General features: G+C 31.3%; 1 protein-coding gene across 2 annotated transcripts in view; it reads left to right on the forward strand.

The window, feature by feature from the left end:
- LOC127718812 (cephalotocin receptor 1-like) overlaps window positions 1-19,174 on the forward strand; it is a 56,747-nt gene extending 37,573 nt beyond the window's left edge. The window contains exons 1-3 of one of the 2 annotated variants that reach the window (XM_052224883.1): window positions 4,916-7,143; window positions 13,617-14,609; window positions 18,493-19,174. In XM_052224883.1, the coding sequence (XP_052080843.1) occupies window positions 13,664-14,609; window positions 18,493-18,698 (1,152 nt within the window). In that variant the 5' untranslated portion in view covers window positions 4,916-7,143; window positions 13,617-13,663 and the 3' untranslated portion in view covers window positions 18,699-19,174. Of the gene's footprint in view, window positions 1-4,915; window positions 7,144-13,616; window positions 14,610-18,492 lie in introns of those variants that run through there. The other variant, XM_052224884.1, reaches the window with a different exon arrangement.
- Window positions 19,175-20,071: the final 897 nt, after the last annotated feature.

Below are 20,071 nucleotides of genomic sequence, written 5' to 3' on the forward strand. Positions count from 1 at the left end.
CCATATGAAATTTACTGACCCCATATATACCGTATTACGTCACTAGCACACTATGTAACGAATTTATTTACCGACTTTCTTAACGTATGATATTTAGACTAGTAACCTATCAAAATGAGCAAGTCGTAAATACCGTTAGCATTACGAAACTACTTCCATTGATCATACAAAAACAGATGCCAACAATAACAACTTGTTAGCTTTAAATGTGTTCTATGAATTTATTTCAATCTTAATCATCAATTTCTTCGTTTGTTGAAACCTTTAAGATTTTTTCTCAGTACTGTTTTATTTTTATAAAGGGACGTAACACCACTACTGGCCCGAGAACACAGTTATTTCGTAGTGCATTTCTGTTAGACAATAAATTCAAATTAAAAAAATCGCACCTGCTCTATCTCAAAAAGATTTTTACAGTGTAGTGTACTACTATTGATACAAATAGTATCAAAATTATAGAAACTTCTACCAGCTCTAACTCAAAATATTAACAATTCTGTGTTAAGGGGGGCTAAAATTCAGTTTGACAGATTCAGACATTCTAATTTTTGACCTTTTTTAACTGGACCAAATCACTACTTAACATAAAGATTCAGCACCCAATTTTTTTTAACATGTAATTTCATCCCTTTACTTAATATTTCATGCATAAAATATCAAGAAATAAATTGGGAAAGTGTATAAAAAAAAATGCAAGTTATAAACTTTTCACACTAGGGACTATATTCGAAAACCAAAGGACGATAACTGTGTCCTTGGACCTACTAACCGTGTATTGAAATAAGCCCCGCCTCCCTACTAACCTAATATGGAATATTCACGGTCTTCACGCGGACGCTTTTTACCAATCATATTCCTAGAAATGTATAGGAGGTAGGATAATAAATTATATAAGTAGAAAAAAAGAAAATACTTTCAACTAAAATAGAATTGTTTTATTTGAATTAAATAGATTCAACATTTAAGTCTGCAATTTTGAAAATTTCAAACATAATTTATTGTAGTGCCAATGTGGACCCCAAATCGTACCTTCTCCTTTGGAATTGCACAGGACAAAGCGATAATCATTATTTGCTATTTGCTAGTGTTTTATCACTTTCTGTGTGATTTAATACACGTTATACAACGACTGTACGTTGAACATTCGTGAACCTGTTTTAATGCAATATAATATGCATATAATGTAACGCCACTTTTGATAAGACACGTCAATACCGTCAATTTGGAACTTGACAGTCGCATACATCGATTTGACTAGTTTCTTTTTACATTGTCAAATCAAGGTGGCATAGTGTTGTTATTCTTAAATTGTGCTGTCGATTATTCAAAGTGATATTTTAAGATTTCTGGTCTTCTGCTCAGATTTTCTACGTGAAATCGAGCTCGATAGTGTATCAATCAAAGCATTTCAATATGTATGCGCTATAGAAGCTCGTTTAAACTTGCTTCGGGAACCGATGGAAAAATACTACTGTATATAGCTGATATATAATCAAATAATGAATTAATTCAGATAGTTATTTTCAACATTTTGTACCTGTGGAGACAGACATACTTACCCTTACGGAGCACCTGACTTCATCCCCCTTTTTCGTGTTTCTCAGCTTTAGCAATCTGTGAAGTTATTTCGGGGAATTGTTATTTGCTTTTTCGTTTTATTTGTTTGCCCTGCTTCGACCTACGGTGTTTTATTGCCCTCTTAAGTATCAGCAATCTGCTACTATTTCAATATTAAGTTTAAAAATTGGAGAATTACCCAAAAAGGCAATATAGTAAAATAAAAGTCATAATTAAATCTGATAGTAGTATGGTAATATAATACAACTGATTGTATGTACCCGTAAAAAGAATTTTTCTATAATTATAAAAGAAAAACAATGAAATAAAAATAAAATAGGAAATTATTTTGGGATTCTTCAGCGTCAATCTGATTATTTTATGTACAATGAATGGATTGTGGTAAGTATTAGTCGTAGTTTAAGCAGTAAGTCATTATTAAAAAGTCAACCTTCCTAGATTATTTAATTCAGATGGGACGTGAATGATGGATAAGTTAGTTTTGGTTGATTAAATTCAAAATACTAAGTACAGCAATTACTTCCAGAAATGGAATTTTCATGATAATGGCATATTAACGCATCGCCATCTAGGCTAATATACAACGTCAATAATATAGAAAGACTTACTTAATTATTAAAACAATTCTTTAGATTTTTTTTACCTTTGTGCTGTAAACATAAACAAATCATATACTTTAGACTGAGACTTATATTCGAAAGTCTCTATCTCTCTCTCTTTCCAGGAAATCCTTATAGATATCTCCATCTAGCAAATCTAAAATGTTGATACGCACTAATTACTTGTTTCTCTATTCAACTTGTAATTATGTATATTCCTTCTTTATACGATTTTATATGAAATAAAAAAAATATCGCTATTGAAACAGAGTGTAAGAGGCGAATGCCTAACGATGTTTAAAAGCTTTAAAAATTGCAAACGTCTTTCAAACAGGTATTCATTATGTATTACTGTTTGCTAGATCAGTTTCAAGTTAGTATGAATCCAAGGCATGTACATAACTCAACGCAACGTGGACTTGCAAACATTATTTAAAATTGAAATATCAAATTATTTTAAGTTGTTGGGTTCAAAATAGCTGGATGTAAAAACATTAAGATATAACAATTTGCTATAATGTTTCAGTAAATAAAAGAAAGAAAAGTTTTAAAAAGTAATAGTGCTTTTCATGTTTGATTCAAAATCGTTTTACAAAACTATCTCGTTTTGAACGTTGTTGTGTAAATGGCTACAACTACAAGCAACGAAAAGTTAATATATTGATGAATGAAAATAAGATTTTAAAAACAATATCTAGTTGCGTCCATAACGCTTTTCTGAATCAATCTTCATCCAGAAAGCTCAAAGCAAAAACAACTGAAAGCAAAGGATGTATAAGTACTTGAAAACGTAAAGAGCTATACAACCAAAAAGAACCGAGAAAATAGCCATCTAAGGTCAACTTTGTCCGAGGGAGTTGAATCGTTAGTTTCTTAATAATTTAAAATTTTATGGATGGCGTGTTTTTATATAACTGTTATAAATCATATCTATACCGCAGCACTGATTGCAGATCTTTTCATGTAAAATATGCACATCATTTTGTCTGTGCTAAAGATAAAATAATGTGTCAAAAACATCCTTGAATTCGTAACTTTGTCATTTACCGTTAGGTGAACCCTTTCATGAAAGAATGATGCTCTCTTTAGATATAGAAAGTTATTGCGTGCAACTCCTAACTTAGGTAAAAATGTGTTTCGGCCGACACATCAGCTATAAATGAGCTATGAAGAGATGGTAGGACAGATTTTTTCAGGTAAAATATGCACGTCATTACGAGATTCGGTTTAAGACATTACATTTATTAAGATTCGTGAACATTGTAGGTGCCCATTTTCTCTGTGCTACAGATGTAATGTCAAAACCATCCTTGAATTCGTATGTCATTTACCGATAGATGAACTTTTCATGAAAGAATGATGCTCTCTTTAGATATGGACAGTTGTTGCGTGCAACGTCGAAGGTATGAATGCGTTTCGGACGACATTGTGACAACCGCTATAAATGAGCTATGAAGAGATGTGGAACAATTGTCAGAGAAAGATTAATTACAATAACAGATTCTTAAAAGTTTGATATTTTGTAACCTCAAATTACAAGTCAATACTATGATGTACGAATACACGAAAATCTAGAATAGTAAAATTCAGATTAGCTTTGAAAGCTGTAATACAATTTTTAAAGGTAAACAACTTTGTTATTTATTTTAAAAATAGATTCCCCTCGGAAGCTGTTATTTATATATAAAGTCAATAAAGTATGTTACATTTGTTTGATACTAATCCCTGTTTAATAACAATTCCCGCCTTTAAGGTTCTGGATAACATTTGTAAACACTAATAAAATTTCAGAAAAACAATGTACCATCAAACGTCATAAAAGAGAAACAACTTTAATCTTTCGCCAAAGAACATAATGCAGACACCTATATGTAGAGTCACATATGGTAGCATAGAATTGATTTATATTTATGCAATGTTAGTGATTCTATAATAAAAGAACATTCAGAATAAGTAAGTAAAACCTAACGTATTTGATCATCTCGAGCTGACAATTTATTCAGTTGTATTATAAGGTTAATCTTTTCATTTTGAGGTTTTACTTTAGAGTAATAATAAATTTTATGAATTGAAATTTGTAATAAGAAGATCCAGTGTCGTTTTTGTTCATTTGACGACTAATTGTAAAATCAATTAGAAATCTGAGCAATAAACTTTAATATATATATAAGATATTTCTGACATATACTTCAAAATTCAAATGCAGCCGTCAATGTGTTGAGGATTCCATATTGATAATGTATGTTTATTTGAACTATATAATGGATTAAAGTGTTTAAAAGTACTGCAAATGATAATAGGTAAGTTTACACATTTTATGTTTTGGTCTTTAGATACTATTGACTTTAAATATTAATAAATTTATTTTAATAAAAGTTCTAAAAGGAATTTTTGAAAATCGCCACATTACTATAATTACATAATCGATGATCGTCTTGTATAATTATTTATTTTTCCGTATTCTTACATTATTACGAATAAAAACTGTGGGATGAGACTGCAACCCAATGATACTAATAATCTAACGAAATCTTTAGTTACAGCATAAAACAGGGTTTACAATACAACTTAATATTGCAAATACTAAAATTATTCTATTAATAAAAAATATTTGATTCTAAATTTGATATAGCTATAAAATTAATAACGAATATAGTTATTTATTATAAAATCCCTTCCTTCTGCATTAGTGTCTAAGGTAATTCATGCAAGCAGTTTAATGTAATTTTGTTTTCAAATACAGATACTGAAGTCGTTTAAAATTATTGCAGTTTTTTTCGTTTTAATATAAGAGAAACTAAATATGCATCTTTATTGATTTGGAATTTTATGGTAAGATTAACAAAATGAAAGATTGTAATAGACATGCACGTTTGTATTATAGAAAAATTGATATAGATACAAACATATTCAATGGCAACATCAAGATTTAAATATCTCAAATTCCAACGAGAATGTATTTCTATACACCAATGATAAAAAAAGATATACGGTAATTCAACAAGAAAATGTAAATAAAAGGTTGACTGATATAAAATTAACAAATTTAGAATTATCAAAAATGTCATTATAATCAGTCCAAAATCAGAAGTTGTGCTTCCGAAATCAGTGACCAACATACTTTATTGTAAGGAATAAAGTACAAAATCACAATATGTACTTTTCTATAATCAACTCTTAAGCCGATATCTCCTGAGGGAAATGGAAATGTATCAAGAGGGATACACTGTTTATATATAAGTAAAATAAATTAGAATAGATTGGGTAAATATGTGGTATGATGTCATACTTTGAAGCTATCAATACTATATAATACCAAGATGTGGTATGATTGCAAATGAGACAACTATCCACTAGAGATTAAATGGTGTAGATGTAAGCAACTATAGGTGCCTTCAACAATAAGCAAAACCCACACTGTCTAGCTAGGTATAACAGGCCTCCGACATGACAAAATGTAAAACATTTCAAACGAGAGAACCAACGTCCTGATTTATATGCAAAACAATAAACGGAAAACAAAGATGCTATACTTTGTTCGACAACCTCTGGATCACCTGAAAGATTGATGGTGGAAACGCCACTTTTACATGTAGCACTGTTAGCTATATTGTGACTGTCAGTTTTTATTGGTGGAGGCAGCCACTGAACTACAGGCTCTTCAATATAAAGTATGTATTGTATATGTATAGTATAAAAAAAACATCAATATAAAAACGCTTGTAGTGGTGTATTTGAATTACATATTCTAGAATAATTGCTGAACATGCTAGGGAAAAAATTGAATCATATCTTTGATTCTGCTGTAAAGATTTAATAGGTATTATGGAACGTATTTCTAAAATCAAGTGTTTTACCTGTATGATAGCAAAAACATTGAACATTTAGAAAGAAAATGCAGAATAGACTCAACAAATTTCTAACACAAATATCTTTATAAAAGAGTATTTTTGGGGCATGTATTTTCTAAATTGCTACATTTCATGGCAATAAATTATTGTTCGGTCGTAAATAATTGCAGAGTTGAGTAAATACCGTTTAATAAAATTAAACATTTTCAGTGAAAATAAGGCCAGCACAAACCGTTTTGTATTTTTTATTGATTCTGCCTTGACGGTATTTAAACATACTGTAGAGTTTTTCAATGAAACTTTTCAAAAGTTTTAGACTTTTCTGTGGTTTTTGATTGTTATTAGTGGATTTTAAGTTTTCTAAAATTGTTGATCGTTGTCCAAATTAGTGTACATTTGTTTTTTCGAGTATGAGATTTTCCTAAAAGTAAACTAACAAAATACAAATTTAAGCTTGGTAAGGAGCAACGACAGAAACACCAATGTGTTTTTTTTCTCAAACAATGAGATGAAATAAAACAAGTTATAGCAAAGTAAATCTAAAAATCGAATGTTTTCATTTCGTACCTAACACAGTGCATGCTCCTCGGTATTGTTTGTATTTTTTTTTTAAATTTCTATGAAAAAACATGATAATAGATAAAACCTCTGAATGCAGAAAGCATAGGTTCAATTTAGTGTAGCTACACAGCATAACATCATTACAAAAATTCATGTTTATAAATAAGATTTTTTTTATAAGACTGGACCAGACAGGTTCTTCTAAACAAACTTACGCACGTATGTTTTAGATTACCCAAATATGTTTGAGCCTTTCGTATCTATTTTCTTTTCATTCTTCGGTCATACCAGTGTAATGTTGACCTTAAAAAAGATTTAGATATTCTTTATATGTCCATTTTAGCCAAAAAGCTCCTGTTATGTTTAAGATAAGAATTTATCTGAGCCTTGCTTTCAAATATGGAGTTTTGTGTGTTCCTGGTGAAGTTCATCGACAAAAAGCGCCATGGACGAACCAAATTTGATAAAGTGCTATTTTCATTTTCAGAAGCAAGTCCCTATAACATCTGATATTGAAGTGTCTACATAGTATATGTCTAAATGATGACTGAATTGTGTGAGTTCGTTCCACCATGTGTTATGTGATTGTCATCCTTATTTTACATGCCATGTTATCATTAGTTATTTTAGTTCAATGACTTCCAATCAATTTCCAGTTAATTCAGTTGACTCGATTGCCTTGTGGAACTGGTTGACGGGTTAAATGAATTACATCTTATACAAACGCCATTGAGTCATTAAGTGTAATTTAATACTTAATTGCTGATGCTGCATCAAAATGACTAAGGATGCTAATTACATTATATTCACATTTTCGTGTTGTTTTTTTATTTTTAATTTTTCTTTTAAGTTTTATATGGGTCCATTGCTATAATTAACAAGTTAACTGTCTGTGGTCGAAAATAACAGAACAGGTAGACTGTACGTTACTAACTGCTTTGAAATGAAGAAAAAGTAACGAAATTAGGAAACAAATACACGAAGTAAAATACACAATATTGCCGAATCTTTTGGTTTTCATTACTGACCAATAATGTCATATATCCTTGTTTTGTCCTAAATTCGAGTATTCGTATTTAGGAATATGTTGTAGACGGATACATGGGTATTGTACAATTGTATTGTCCTATATTCAATTTTCCTCTATACGGTTACTTTGTATTGGTCCAATCCTTAATGTTTAGATAAGAATGAATATCGATAAAATAAAATACAAATTCTTTTCAGTACATGCCTGCTTCAGATGTTCTGATTGATCTCTGCGAATAACTTTTAGGTTCCCGGCATACTACAAATGGGACTTTATCATACCTATTCAAATGAGGGATGATTCGTTGATAGATATTGATGTGTTAGCTATACGCGTACATTAGTCTATTATTCCGTGAAGTAAGTTTTATTGTTTGAAATCATTCTCACTCAACATCAATGGTACTGTCTTTATGCAGGTTTGTATCAAAAATGCATACAAATGGTATTATTCTTTTTCAAATGCAGTTGTTAAGTTTATTTAAAACTTGTATTGGAAGCTTTTTTATTAGTTCCGTGCAATTTATGTCTGTTCTTCATATATATTCCATGTCTAATGCTATAAAATGCATAATGGTACTTGTGCAGATTAAGTTAGGAAATCTTAGCTATTATTCACCGACAGAAAGCAAATCCGTATTCTTCATAAAATAGTAATTGTCTAAGACAATAAATAGACAGACGGATATAAATGTATTTAAAGGCAGTATATAGGAAGTTCCAAAGAATAAAACAGATAGTGTGAATAGAATTTGAAATTAACATTTGTGCAAACATTGAAGAAATGCTTTAAAACAACATGAATGAAGATTCAAAATATAATTCAACGCGTGTATTACACGCAAAATTTACATTTGCACAAACATTGTAGAATAATTTATCTATAAACAGGAAGCGAAAATGTTATTCCTAATTTCTACGTTAAGCATTGGTTGTAACACCTACATATACCATTTAAATGAAACGATAACAATTAAAGCAGTCTGCAGTCACTATCAATACCGAAAAGAAGAGATTATGGTTCATAAAAACATCTTTTGATTTTCTTATTATCTTGCTGACCTTTAAATTGTTCCTTTACGTCAATACGTTGAACTTTTGATTTATTTCTAGTTTAGTATTGAGGAACAATTTGTTAACGAATATCTATTGATCCTTGCTTATGATCATTAACTTTTTTAAATAAACAAAAACATGCATGTGCATTATGATGAACATATCGGCATTTAACACACACTAAGCGTTCTAATAAAATAAAATTGAGAATGGAAATGGGGAATATGTCAAAGAGACAACAACCCGACCAAAGAGCAGACAACAGCCGAAGGCCACCAATGGGTCTTCAACGCAGCGAGAAAAATCCCGCACCCGGAGGTGGTCCTCAGCTGGTCCCTAAATAAAAGTGTGTACTAGTTCAGTGAAAACTCCAAAACACATAAATGAACTAAAATTAAAAAACATACAAGACTAACAAAGGCCAGAGGATCCTGACTTGGGACAGACGCAAAAATGCGGTGGGATTAAACATGTTTTTGTGAGATCTCAACCCTCCCCCTATACCTCTAGCCAATGTAGAATAAACAAACGTACAGCAATACGCACAGAAAAACTCAGTCCGAGTCCGATGTCAGAATAGGTAACAAAAGAAACTAAGCAAAATGACCATGATACATAAATGTACAAAGGACTACTAGCAGTTACTGACATGCCAGCTCCAGACCTCAATTAAACTGAGTAAAAGATTATGTCTTAATCATATGAAAATCAAGTACAATCCCTCCCGTTAGGGGTTTAGTATCATACCATCATAAAATATATGAGAAGAACATAAGTATGCTAGTCAATTAAAGTAACGTTACACGGGAGAACATTTTACATATATCTAAAAGTCCATCATACTAAAAGTAACAACTTTATATATTTTTTTTATCTGTCTATCTTGATAGAAAATTTCTCTAAATTTAGTGAAATTACAAAGTTTGCTTTCATGAATTAACCGCGAAACACCGCGATATAATTTTTATCATTATTTAAATTTTAAACATTTTTTTTATCCGTAATAAATACATGTAAAACAAAAGTCATTTCGTTTTGTCTTATCATTATTTGATAGAATCATTTTATTCTTTTTCGAATGGGACGTATAAATATGTCTTTGTTGTGATTATTGCATTGTTCACCCTTTGAGAAAGAAACTTGTAATATTGACCTTTTTCTGAAATTTTTCCTGTTACCAAAGTTTTTTTTTGTACAATTGTATTACGCTATCATATATACATAAACATCAATACAAAACGATGAAAAAATCTTTTATTTTTTTACGATGAAAGAGTATACCATATCATCTTACGAAATAAAAGACATACTTTTGCACACTTCTTGAATAATAATAATAATAAATTCTGCATTTAAAGAGGGTAAACACAGTTAGTTACAATTACTAATCTTCTCTGAGGCCCTTATATATAATACAAGTAAAAAAAATAATAGTAAGAGAAAAAAAAAGCAAACATACATGAATATATTCTATACCATCAATCTTTAACTCCAGACCATAGTGTGAAAAATGGTAATACAGGAATCTAAAACTGAAATGATGTCAACTTCGGTCCAAGGTTCATCTTTCAAATTATTTGAAATATAATGAATTTCAAGTACAAAGTCATTTTAACAACAGTTTTGTTAAAAGCTGTCTAATTCAAGTGTGAAATGCTGTTTTATATGCTAAAATATAAATTAACAATATAATGAAGATACATTTGTCTGCATACGGCAAAAGCCAGTTCTCATAAATTTGAATTAGCAAATTCTTTAGAATTTATCAACGCCATTTCGTTTAATCATAATGGAAAATGTGATCCTGCTTATTATTTATTCGAATTACATTATGCATAAAATTTAAACTTAGCTTTACGTCATTATCAAAGCATACATTTACGTGTTTTTGTTAGATAGTCTATAAACTAAGTCCCTATGTTAGAATAGTAATACAAATAGTTGCAATTTGCGTCACTTCTTCAATTGTAAATGTATATGAGTATTACTTAGAGTTGATTCCCTCTATCTTTTATCTATTTTTCTTTATGTGGTATTTTTAATAACTGTTTTTAGCTCAGAAAGCCTTCAAATTAATACTTATTTCAATGATGTCTTCCTTGTCGTCGTCTGGTATTCATTATTGGTTTAGATCGCATCTTTGACTATGATTTAGAAAAGCCATTAAAACGGAAATTAAATGTTGTTTTTTTTTTAAGAAACTTGTTTTTGTTAAAGATTTTGTAATTCCAATTAAACATCGGTGATCACCTAGCCGCTTAGATGATTAAATAAGCACGCACCAAATGGAGTTCTCTGTTATTAATATGTAGTAGTTTATTTATAAGGCTATCAATATAAGAGTTCATGGTGTGATGAGAATTAAGTTAAATTATTAATCTTATGTATGTGAGACATATTTGGTAACTTTGGAAACAGCCATCTTTTTTTTCTGAAAATCTTCAAAGTTTTTTCTCAAGTTAAGGTAGATTCCAGAAAGATTCCGAAGTTTCAATAATGCACAACTTCCGTTGTCCACTATCAACTTCCAGAGGACAAATATCAACTCATAAAATTCTTCTATTTGGTGGTACTTCTACCAGTGAGCAAATGTTTATCAATAGTTTTTAGATATTTTGATAAATATATATATATTTTTTTATTTCATGTAAAGTTATAACGTAGGATGGTACTTAGGACGCTATCGAAATTATAAGTCGAAGGACAGATAAGAACATGGCAAAAATACAAACATAAAAAATAGCACATAAAACACCGTACAAAAAAATGAGAACTTTGGAAACATAAAAGGGTGAGCGCCGATACTCCGGCATTGGTAAGCAGTATTTTCTTCAATTGTGGCATAAACCGTTTTGTTCGTGATCAGTAAAATTTCGCCTTTAAGTCATAACCCCTCTCTCTCACTCTCGTATTGCTTCTCTCTCTCTCTCTCTCTCTCTCTCTCTCTCGTGGAGTCTTTTAATTTTCGATTCAAATATTCATCCATGATATGTTTCATGTGTTCTCCCCATTAATAGCTAAATGGTGATCATAGATTTGCATTCATTCTAGAAAATGTTGATTTAATACCTAACATGAAGCAAGTTATGTACAACATTTATAAACTATATTTTATAATGAAGCATAAATCATCTTCATAAATGTGATGTATGTTTCCGTTTATCCAGCAGAAATGTAATAGCCATGTATCCAATAATGTCACAAACGAGGCGCACATATCATCGCTTTTTGACGATAATTAACACGTCTTTGTGAATGATTCTTGCATCAAGTTTCTTACCAAAGATGTATGACGACTAAAATAGTGTCATGGTTTACCTAAAAATAAACTTACATTAATCACAGACATCAAAACCCATCCTGGCTGCATTTCAACAGGAGTGTCAGAAACATTAATCACAAGTAAGGAAAAGAATTCATTAGAACCAAATCAGAAAATCATATATTAGTAACAGGTTATTCTGGGACTAAATAAAAACATTCTCAGGAGAGAATCAAAACTCATATGACAAATAGAAAAACCAAGAAAATACAAACAGCAGTCTATAAAACACTATATTAAAAACTAAAGACTAAGCAAAACGAACCTCATAAAAATAGAGGTTTACATCAATTGCTACGGAAGTGTCAGTAGATCCTGCTCATGTGGCACCGATTAGCACTGTAGAATTAAAAAGAGGAGTTAGATCGCTTATTTCTTGCTCTTATCACGATGAATAAAAAAATCCTTTTTAACATCGTGTTAAAATGTCAACGTTTCTACTTTCAATCGAAATTATAATACAGCGAAGACGCACAATAATGCTACTGCGGGTTTTTTTCTGATTTTCCGTCATATAATTGACTGGGGATATGCATCTTCTTATGCAATTAACTAGAAAGGCTGTCGAAAAGCCATCAACGATTCTATTTCATACAGTAGAGAAGACGTAGCATAGTAGTAATGGGAGTTTAATAATATGAAATTGTATTGGAAAAGAGCGTATATTTTTTTTTTTCATGAAGAAAAAAAATACAAAGTGTTAAGATAGATTAATAAAAACTCTCTTTCAGTGTTGATAATTGCTTAAGTTATTGTTATTATAGATCTAAGTAAAAACATAAGATACATGTATAATACTGGGTCAGTGCGAACGACGTGTTTCTAGCAAACGAGAGGAGAAGGATAACAAAGGGACATTCAAACTCACAAGTCGAAAACAAACTGACAACGCCATGACTAAAAAGTTTAATTTCTTTTACTTATTTTCAGTAGATTTAAACTTGACGTTTTAAAAACATTGCGGTAACAATCTCCAGTTCAAATTTAAGGAGTGTTTGAGTTGCATTTCTTACACAAAAGATTCTATAAATCTCAGTTTTTTAAATTTGGATGACTTAATTGATGTTTTGGAGTGATGAGACTTTACATAATACTAGTATGAACATATATACATATCCTTTATTTTATTTTGTCAGAAATAGAATAGGAGTAAAATGTTGCAATCCTTAGCTAAATAATATTAGACAATAATATACTGCAGGAAATGCATATCCTGTTTGACGTTTTCTCTTGCATTAGCTTTTGTAACTAATTCTTTGGTAACATTAGCATTTTAAGGATTCAGAAAACATCAAAGTATCATTATTTTGCTCCAATACACATACATGCAACATTCAACTTTCAACTTTAGGGGCGGTAGACAGTGGAACAATTTTATATGTATGTTCTATATATATATAATAAGGAGACGTGGTATGCTTTCCAATGAGATGACTATTTTTCCATTTTTCCACGAACCAAAGATCGTGGATGTAATCTCCAACCTGGATTTTTTCCTCTAATGGTAGAGCGATATGTTCGAAAGGCAAATTATTGAATTAAATTCAGAATAGAAAGGAAATAACTTTTTCAGACGGTTTTCTGTTTTATTCATAATACTATATGTATTTTTATTTTTAGGTACACCGTATTGAATATAGTGGAACCGAAAATTATGTTTTGGTAAAATGGCAGTTGAAAATACTACATCGATGATTGACAATTTTTCTTTGACGAATAAAAATGCATCAATTTACAGTGAAAGAAATGAGGATCTTGCATTAGTGGAAATTACCGTGCAGTGTTTCATATTCTGTCTTGCCGTTATTGGTAACAGTACAGTTCTGCTGACACTATGGACGCGCAGACGGAAGTTAGCACGTGTTCATTTACTGATGGTTCATCTAAGTTCCGCTGATCTGTTTGTTGCATTTTGCAACGTACTACCACAAATATGTTGGGATTTGACTTATGTTTTCATTGGTGGAGATTTTCTGTGCCGATTTGTTAAATATATCCAGGTTGTTGCAATGTATGCATCTTCCTATGTTTTGGTTATGACAGCCATAGACAGATATGTGGCGTTGATTCATCCATTCATCGCTCATAAATGGTCCTCACGAAAAGTCCATTATATGGTCGCCATAGCTTGGTCTCTATCATTACTATTTAGTCTACCTCAAATATGGATCTTTGCATTTGCAAAGCGCAGTGATGGCCAGTATGACTGCTGGGCAACATTTGAACCTTTCTGGACGTTACAACTTTACATCACAGCTTCCACATTGTTAATTTATATAATCCCTATACTCATTTTAATATTTTGCTATGGATGCATATGTTATACTGTCTGGAAACGTGGTAGAGTTGGTGAACCGGTTCCGACCTCCTCAGGCCGTTCCTGGTCAGATGCACAACTTCACAGAATTGAACAAAATGGAAGCAGATCTAGCTTAGACCGATTAAATATGAACGGGACAACGAAAAGACCTCAAATACATCATGGAATTTCCCGTGCTAAAATTAGAACGGTGCAAATGACATTGACTGTTGTGCTGTGTTATCTCGTTTGCTGGTCTCCTTTTTTTATTGCACAGATGTGGTCAGCTTGGGATGAAAATGCTCCCTTTTACGGTAATTATGCTATGTTACTTACATTATACATAAATGTGGTATTAATTGTCTTAACCCACTGGGGAGGGACAGTTGGAGTTTTTGAAGTCAGGAGAATTTTTTTTTAAATGAAAATGAATATTCTGGCCCAGTTAGAGCTGAAAATGAATAACTGGCATAAGACAGTATGTAAATGAAAAAAATATTCTGCAACACAAAATGCAGGCAACAGCAGAAAAAGAAAACTTAACGGAAAATATAAGCATGCGTAGCAAAAGATGATAACGAATAGTTTATCCGCAAAAAAAAATCATGCGGTATCCATCTCTAGCCAAGGGGTTAAATTGAAGTTCACATGAATACGGATTCAATGAGGTCGAATTATTCACTTGCAAGTGAATAATTCATCCTCAATGTTTCTTAGCTTATTTTGACAAAATTGAACCATATTGGCTGCTAAAAGCGATATATTATTTCACTATTTCACTTTCATTAATGATTGAACAAAAAAAATCGTATTTTACATTTTTTATATATCTCGTAGCTAGTGCCCCTTTAATTCATACAAACAAGATGTTTTGTAAAGTAAAACGAATCATTGTTTTGCAGCGGAAGCAGGTACACATCATTGCGAAAACTACTGTTCTCTTTAATCGGATATTGAACTTTCAATGTTAAAATTGAGAATGGAAATGGGGAATGTGTCAAAGAAACAACAACCCGACATAGAGCAGACAACAGCCGAAGGCCACCAATGGGTCTTCAATGCAGCGAGAAACTCCCGCACCCGGAGGCGTCCTTCAGCTGGCCCCTAAACAAATATGTATACTAGTTCTGTGATAATGGACGTCATACTAAACTCGAAATTATACACAAGAAACTAAAATTAAAAATGATACAAGACTAACAAAGGCCAGAGGCTCCTGACTTGGGACAGACGCAAAAATGCGGCGGGGTTAAACATGTTTTTTGAGATCTCAACCCTCCCCCTATACCTCTAGCCAATGTAGGAAAAACAAACGTACAACAGTACGCACAGTAAAACTCAGTTTAAGAGAAGTCCGAGTCCGATGTCTGAATAGGAAACAAAAGAAAATAAACAAAATGACAATAATACATAAATAACAACAGACTACTAGCAGTTACTGACATGCCAGCTCCAGACCTCAATTAAACTGATTGAATTTATATCGCTTATAAATATTTATCAAGTTAAAATTGGAAGAAAGAATAAAGAAAGAAAACGTAAAGATTACAATATAAAAGCTAATAAATTATCAGGCTTACAGTTTAGAAAGCCAGACGAGCGTTTCGTCTTCACAAGACTCGTCAGTGGCGCTCCAATCAAAACAGTCGAAAGGCCACATCAAAACGAAGTGAAAGAGCATTGGAAACCAACATTCAAAATAAAAAGTGCTAATATATGTATTTGTCGATATTGAAGATTACGAGATTTTCGAAATGTGGTGCAAGAAATTCGACCTGTTGAAGTAAAGCATACTGCAATAAAAGGAAAATGACAGATATTTACATCCATACTTTGAAAACGCCCCTTTCTAAGTCATTACCAATTTCATCCGTACAACTTCTTTTACATTTCCACACATCTATCGGTTGGAATAAGGACTTTCACAAGATTGACAGTTCACAATTACTACTCGCACGGACGTGGCTAACTTGTGTTATTTTGATTTATCGAAAATATCTTAAAACACGTGCAATTTTCTAATGGTCAAGGGATCGATAATTTGCAGTAGTTCATGTAGAAAACTGTTGCAAGATTTTTTGGTTTGATTCAAACTACGAAAGAGTCTTCAAACTGAGAGAAAAAAAACATAAAAACACCCATGAAATAGATATGCTTTTAATCATTGTTAAATTAAAACTGAACATTGTTTTTCTTAATTTCTCCTACGTCAACATTCATGTTTTTACGCTAAAGATACGAAAACAGGATTAGTTAATTAAACGTTAATAGTTGTATAATTCCTCAAGGAGATGGAGACTATAAAAGTGCAAAAAATCGTAATTATCGGTCTTGAAGAAAATAAATTTTGTTTGATTGTGTCTTTATGGGCACTTACAGTAATAAAACTGTCAATATTAAAAAACATTTATCTCTGTGGATCCAAAAGTTATATCATTATGTGTCCGATTTCCTAACAGACTTTAGTAGATATTATATACTCGAAACGGTAAAACGTAAACTGTTTATGGCATTGCTTCATGATATAGCATCCAAGCATGTGACACAGAATCAAACATTTTGACAGATAAGGAAATTGCTTAATGAAAAAGATTATTTAATAGTTAACTGCCAGCTTCCGCTATTCGATTTGGACATATTGAAGTCTTATGTTGTATTCCTTATTTTAGATTCTGATAAGGAGAAATACAATTTCATGCAGGCTGAATCATTGATAGGCATTAATTTATATTTCTGTCAACTCTATTAGCATGCATAGATCAAATCAAAAGCACACAGTGAAACCATCGTGTATACATCTGTGAAGTAGCTAGAAGCTTGATTTAATTTCTGATATTTTTTTTAATTCTATTTAATTAACTGTTTAAATACACTTATATTTCTAATATTTCAACAACAGAATATATTGATTTTTAGTTTGCATGACCTTTATTTGGTTTGAAATTGTCACAGAGACCCCACCTATTTATATTCTATTATAAATCATTGACAATTGAATGTTTGAGATCATAGATGTATAAGGTTTATACAGCTATGTTTGAGATTAAACCGACAAAAGAAGATAAATGTAGTAGAAAACCAACCAATCATGTTACTTACCAAATTAACTGTTTTATATAATGCAAATGGCCTCGTGGGAACTTTGAAAAGAAAAGGGACTAAAATGGCTAAAATGGCTGTTCCATTGCTTTTGATCTTTCTTTATGCACGCGTAGCGTTTTTGTGTCATGAATATCCTATCTTTTCCACCATTCCAATTAAGTTTTCTCTTGTGCTATGTAGATACCGTGCAACGTTCTCCAGTGTGTAAGATGTATGCTCTTTTTGAATACATTAATGTCGATTGAATTCTTGAGATAACTTCCTTTATATTTGTACTACTTCGTTTTATCGCTTAAAGCCAGTTTGTTGATTGACATTTTAAGACAGTTCACCCGTATTAAATGCCTTATCCATACGTAATTTCTTTCCAAATTCCTATATCTGACGTGCATTGTGGTCGTGTAAATGTGTGTATTGTTTTTGTATTTTACAGTGAAATTTCTTGCCGTTTTTGTAAGATTTTTTTGCCAGATATACTTTATAGGTTGTATATATTATTACGCAAATGTGTTCTTCAAAGCACAGATGTAGCGCATGATTGACAGTCAGCAAATATTCCAACTCAAACCGTAACCTCTTGTACTTGCAGTGAGGGAAGTTTTTGTTCCATATCAAACACCTTACAATTTGAGATGAAGAACAGTAAAAATAGGGCTTTCCATTGCTTGTGGGTTTTTCCCATGTATTTGTTGTTAATTTGGGTCATCTGTTACATTCAGAATAATTATGTAATCAAAGTTGTCACAGGTGTTATTCCTTTGCTTGAATAATAATTCTAATGTTAAGATAATGCATAACATTGTTGCTTACATTCGCAACATTGTTATGCATTGTCTAAACATTAGAATTATCATTCAAGCAATATCAATTCATTAAAAAGAACCATGGTTCGTCTTAAAAATAAGTATGTTAAAAGTAAAATCCTTAGTCGATTTTGACTATGATGTATACTGTAATGACGTTTGATGAGTTTTTTACTTTATAATAATACGTCTCTGAAAAATAACAAAAAAACCGCAATAATCACACACTTCATTGTTTTGTAAAAAACGTATGCATTTTAAAATTTCTCATACTGTTTATTTTTACTTTCAGGACCTGCGTTTACAATAATACTTCTCCTGGCAAGTCTAAACAGCTGTACTAATCCATGGATCTATTTGTTCTTTAGTGATGCAGCATTCGATAAGGTTAAAAGTTGTCTGATGCCAAAGAAACGAACACCTTTCGAAATTCATGTTTCCACATGGCGTAGTAATCGATCGCATTTCAGTTCCAAGTATACTTCATCTTTACAGTAGACAAACTATGTGTCCCCAGATCCCTGGAAAATGAATTTTCTTAACTATTTGCAAAGAATTAAATGTTTTTAAATTCATTAACATGAAACCGTCTCCAATAATTTTCAAACACGATTGATTGTTCTATGCAAGTGCGTTTTGATTTAACAGGAAACCAAATGACGTCACCAGACACATATCGGCTTATATTGTATATGAATTTATTAGTTTGTTCCTCTTTTGAGTTATATATACGATTTTAAGCCTTTCAAGCAACACATTAAATGTTTGCTTTTCCCCGAAATCACTTTTTGGGTAATTGGGACACACCACACGCAATACTTTATACTTGTTGGTAGTCAAGGATTTCAGGAATATTGTATGAAAATAATAATTTGATAATTAGACACAAAAATCCGGGCGAAAACATTCGAGTGTATCTTACTTATTAGTAACTTATATACAACTGTATTCCAATTTAGATAAATGAAAGAACAGAAAAAAGAAAGAAAAAGACAATGGGATAGAAATAGGAGTAAAGATGTATTTACACTTTTCGGTCTTTAGTGAATTTGCTCCGAATGACCCTAGACCTGTCTCCGAATAACCGTTTAGCGTCATGCAACAATCAATTTGTATTTACGACGTCAAATGTTTTAAACTGTAAGTCTAGTAGCACTAATATTCCAACTCTACTGGTACATGTAATCTAGCAGCACACTTATCAACTAGGAATTTTTATTTAGCAACACGAATTTTGTATGAATACTAGAGACTTTATAAGTGTATAAAAACAAGGAAACATGTTCATGTATAATTAAAAAAGAGAAAGTAAATGTTTTATCAGCATATTCCCTTCCATAATTATGACACAGTCCTTGTTTATCCATGGAAGTATTATGTTGTCAATATAATACTTTCATGGTTTATCTAATATCCTGACTCATTATCATATTTTGGTTTTGACCTTTTTCTTGATTCTAGACTCAAATCGAAATATCATGAGTAGGGACTTGGTAAGGCGTACTTGGTTTATACTTATCATTGAATCTCTTTTGTCATATATCATTTTTGTACGTAATATAACAATATTGTCTTTGAATGTAACAAATTGACGTGCTACGACTAAGGAACTGAGTAACATCATTAGAGGTACACAAAATTGACTGTTTTCTACAACGTTTCAATTATAAACAGTTTCCTTATCTAAATAAAAGTGATGCGTTGATTCTTGTGTAACAGGTTTGTGTTGCCCTTTTCAGTGTACAACCACCTCAGTTTTCATTTAGACATTTGATTAATCTGTTCAAAATTTGTCATCAGGACCAAACTATCGTTATTCTTATCATATTATTGTTATCATTATTATCATGTGAAAATTGGATATATCAATA

This window comes from Mytilus californianus, unplaced genomic scaffold (genome assembly GCF_021869535.1).
Source record: "Mytilus californianus isolate M0D057914Y unplaced genomic scaffold, xbMytCali1.0.p SCAF_10, whole genome shotgun sequence".
NCBI lineage: Eukaryota > Metazoa > Mollusca > Bivalvia > Mytilida > Mytilidae > Mytilus > Mytilus californianus.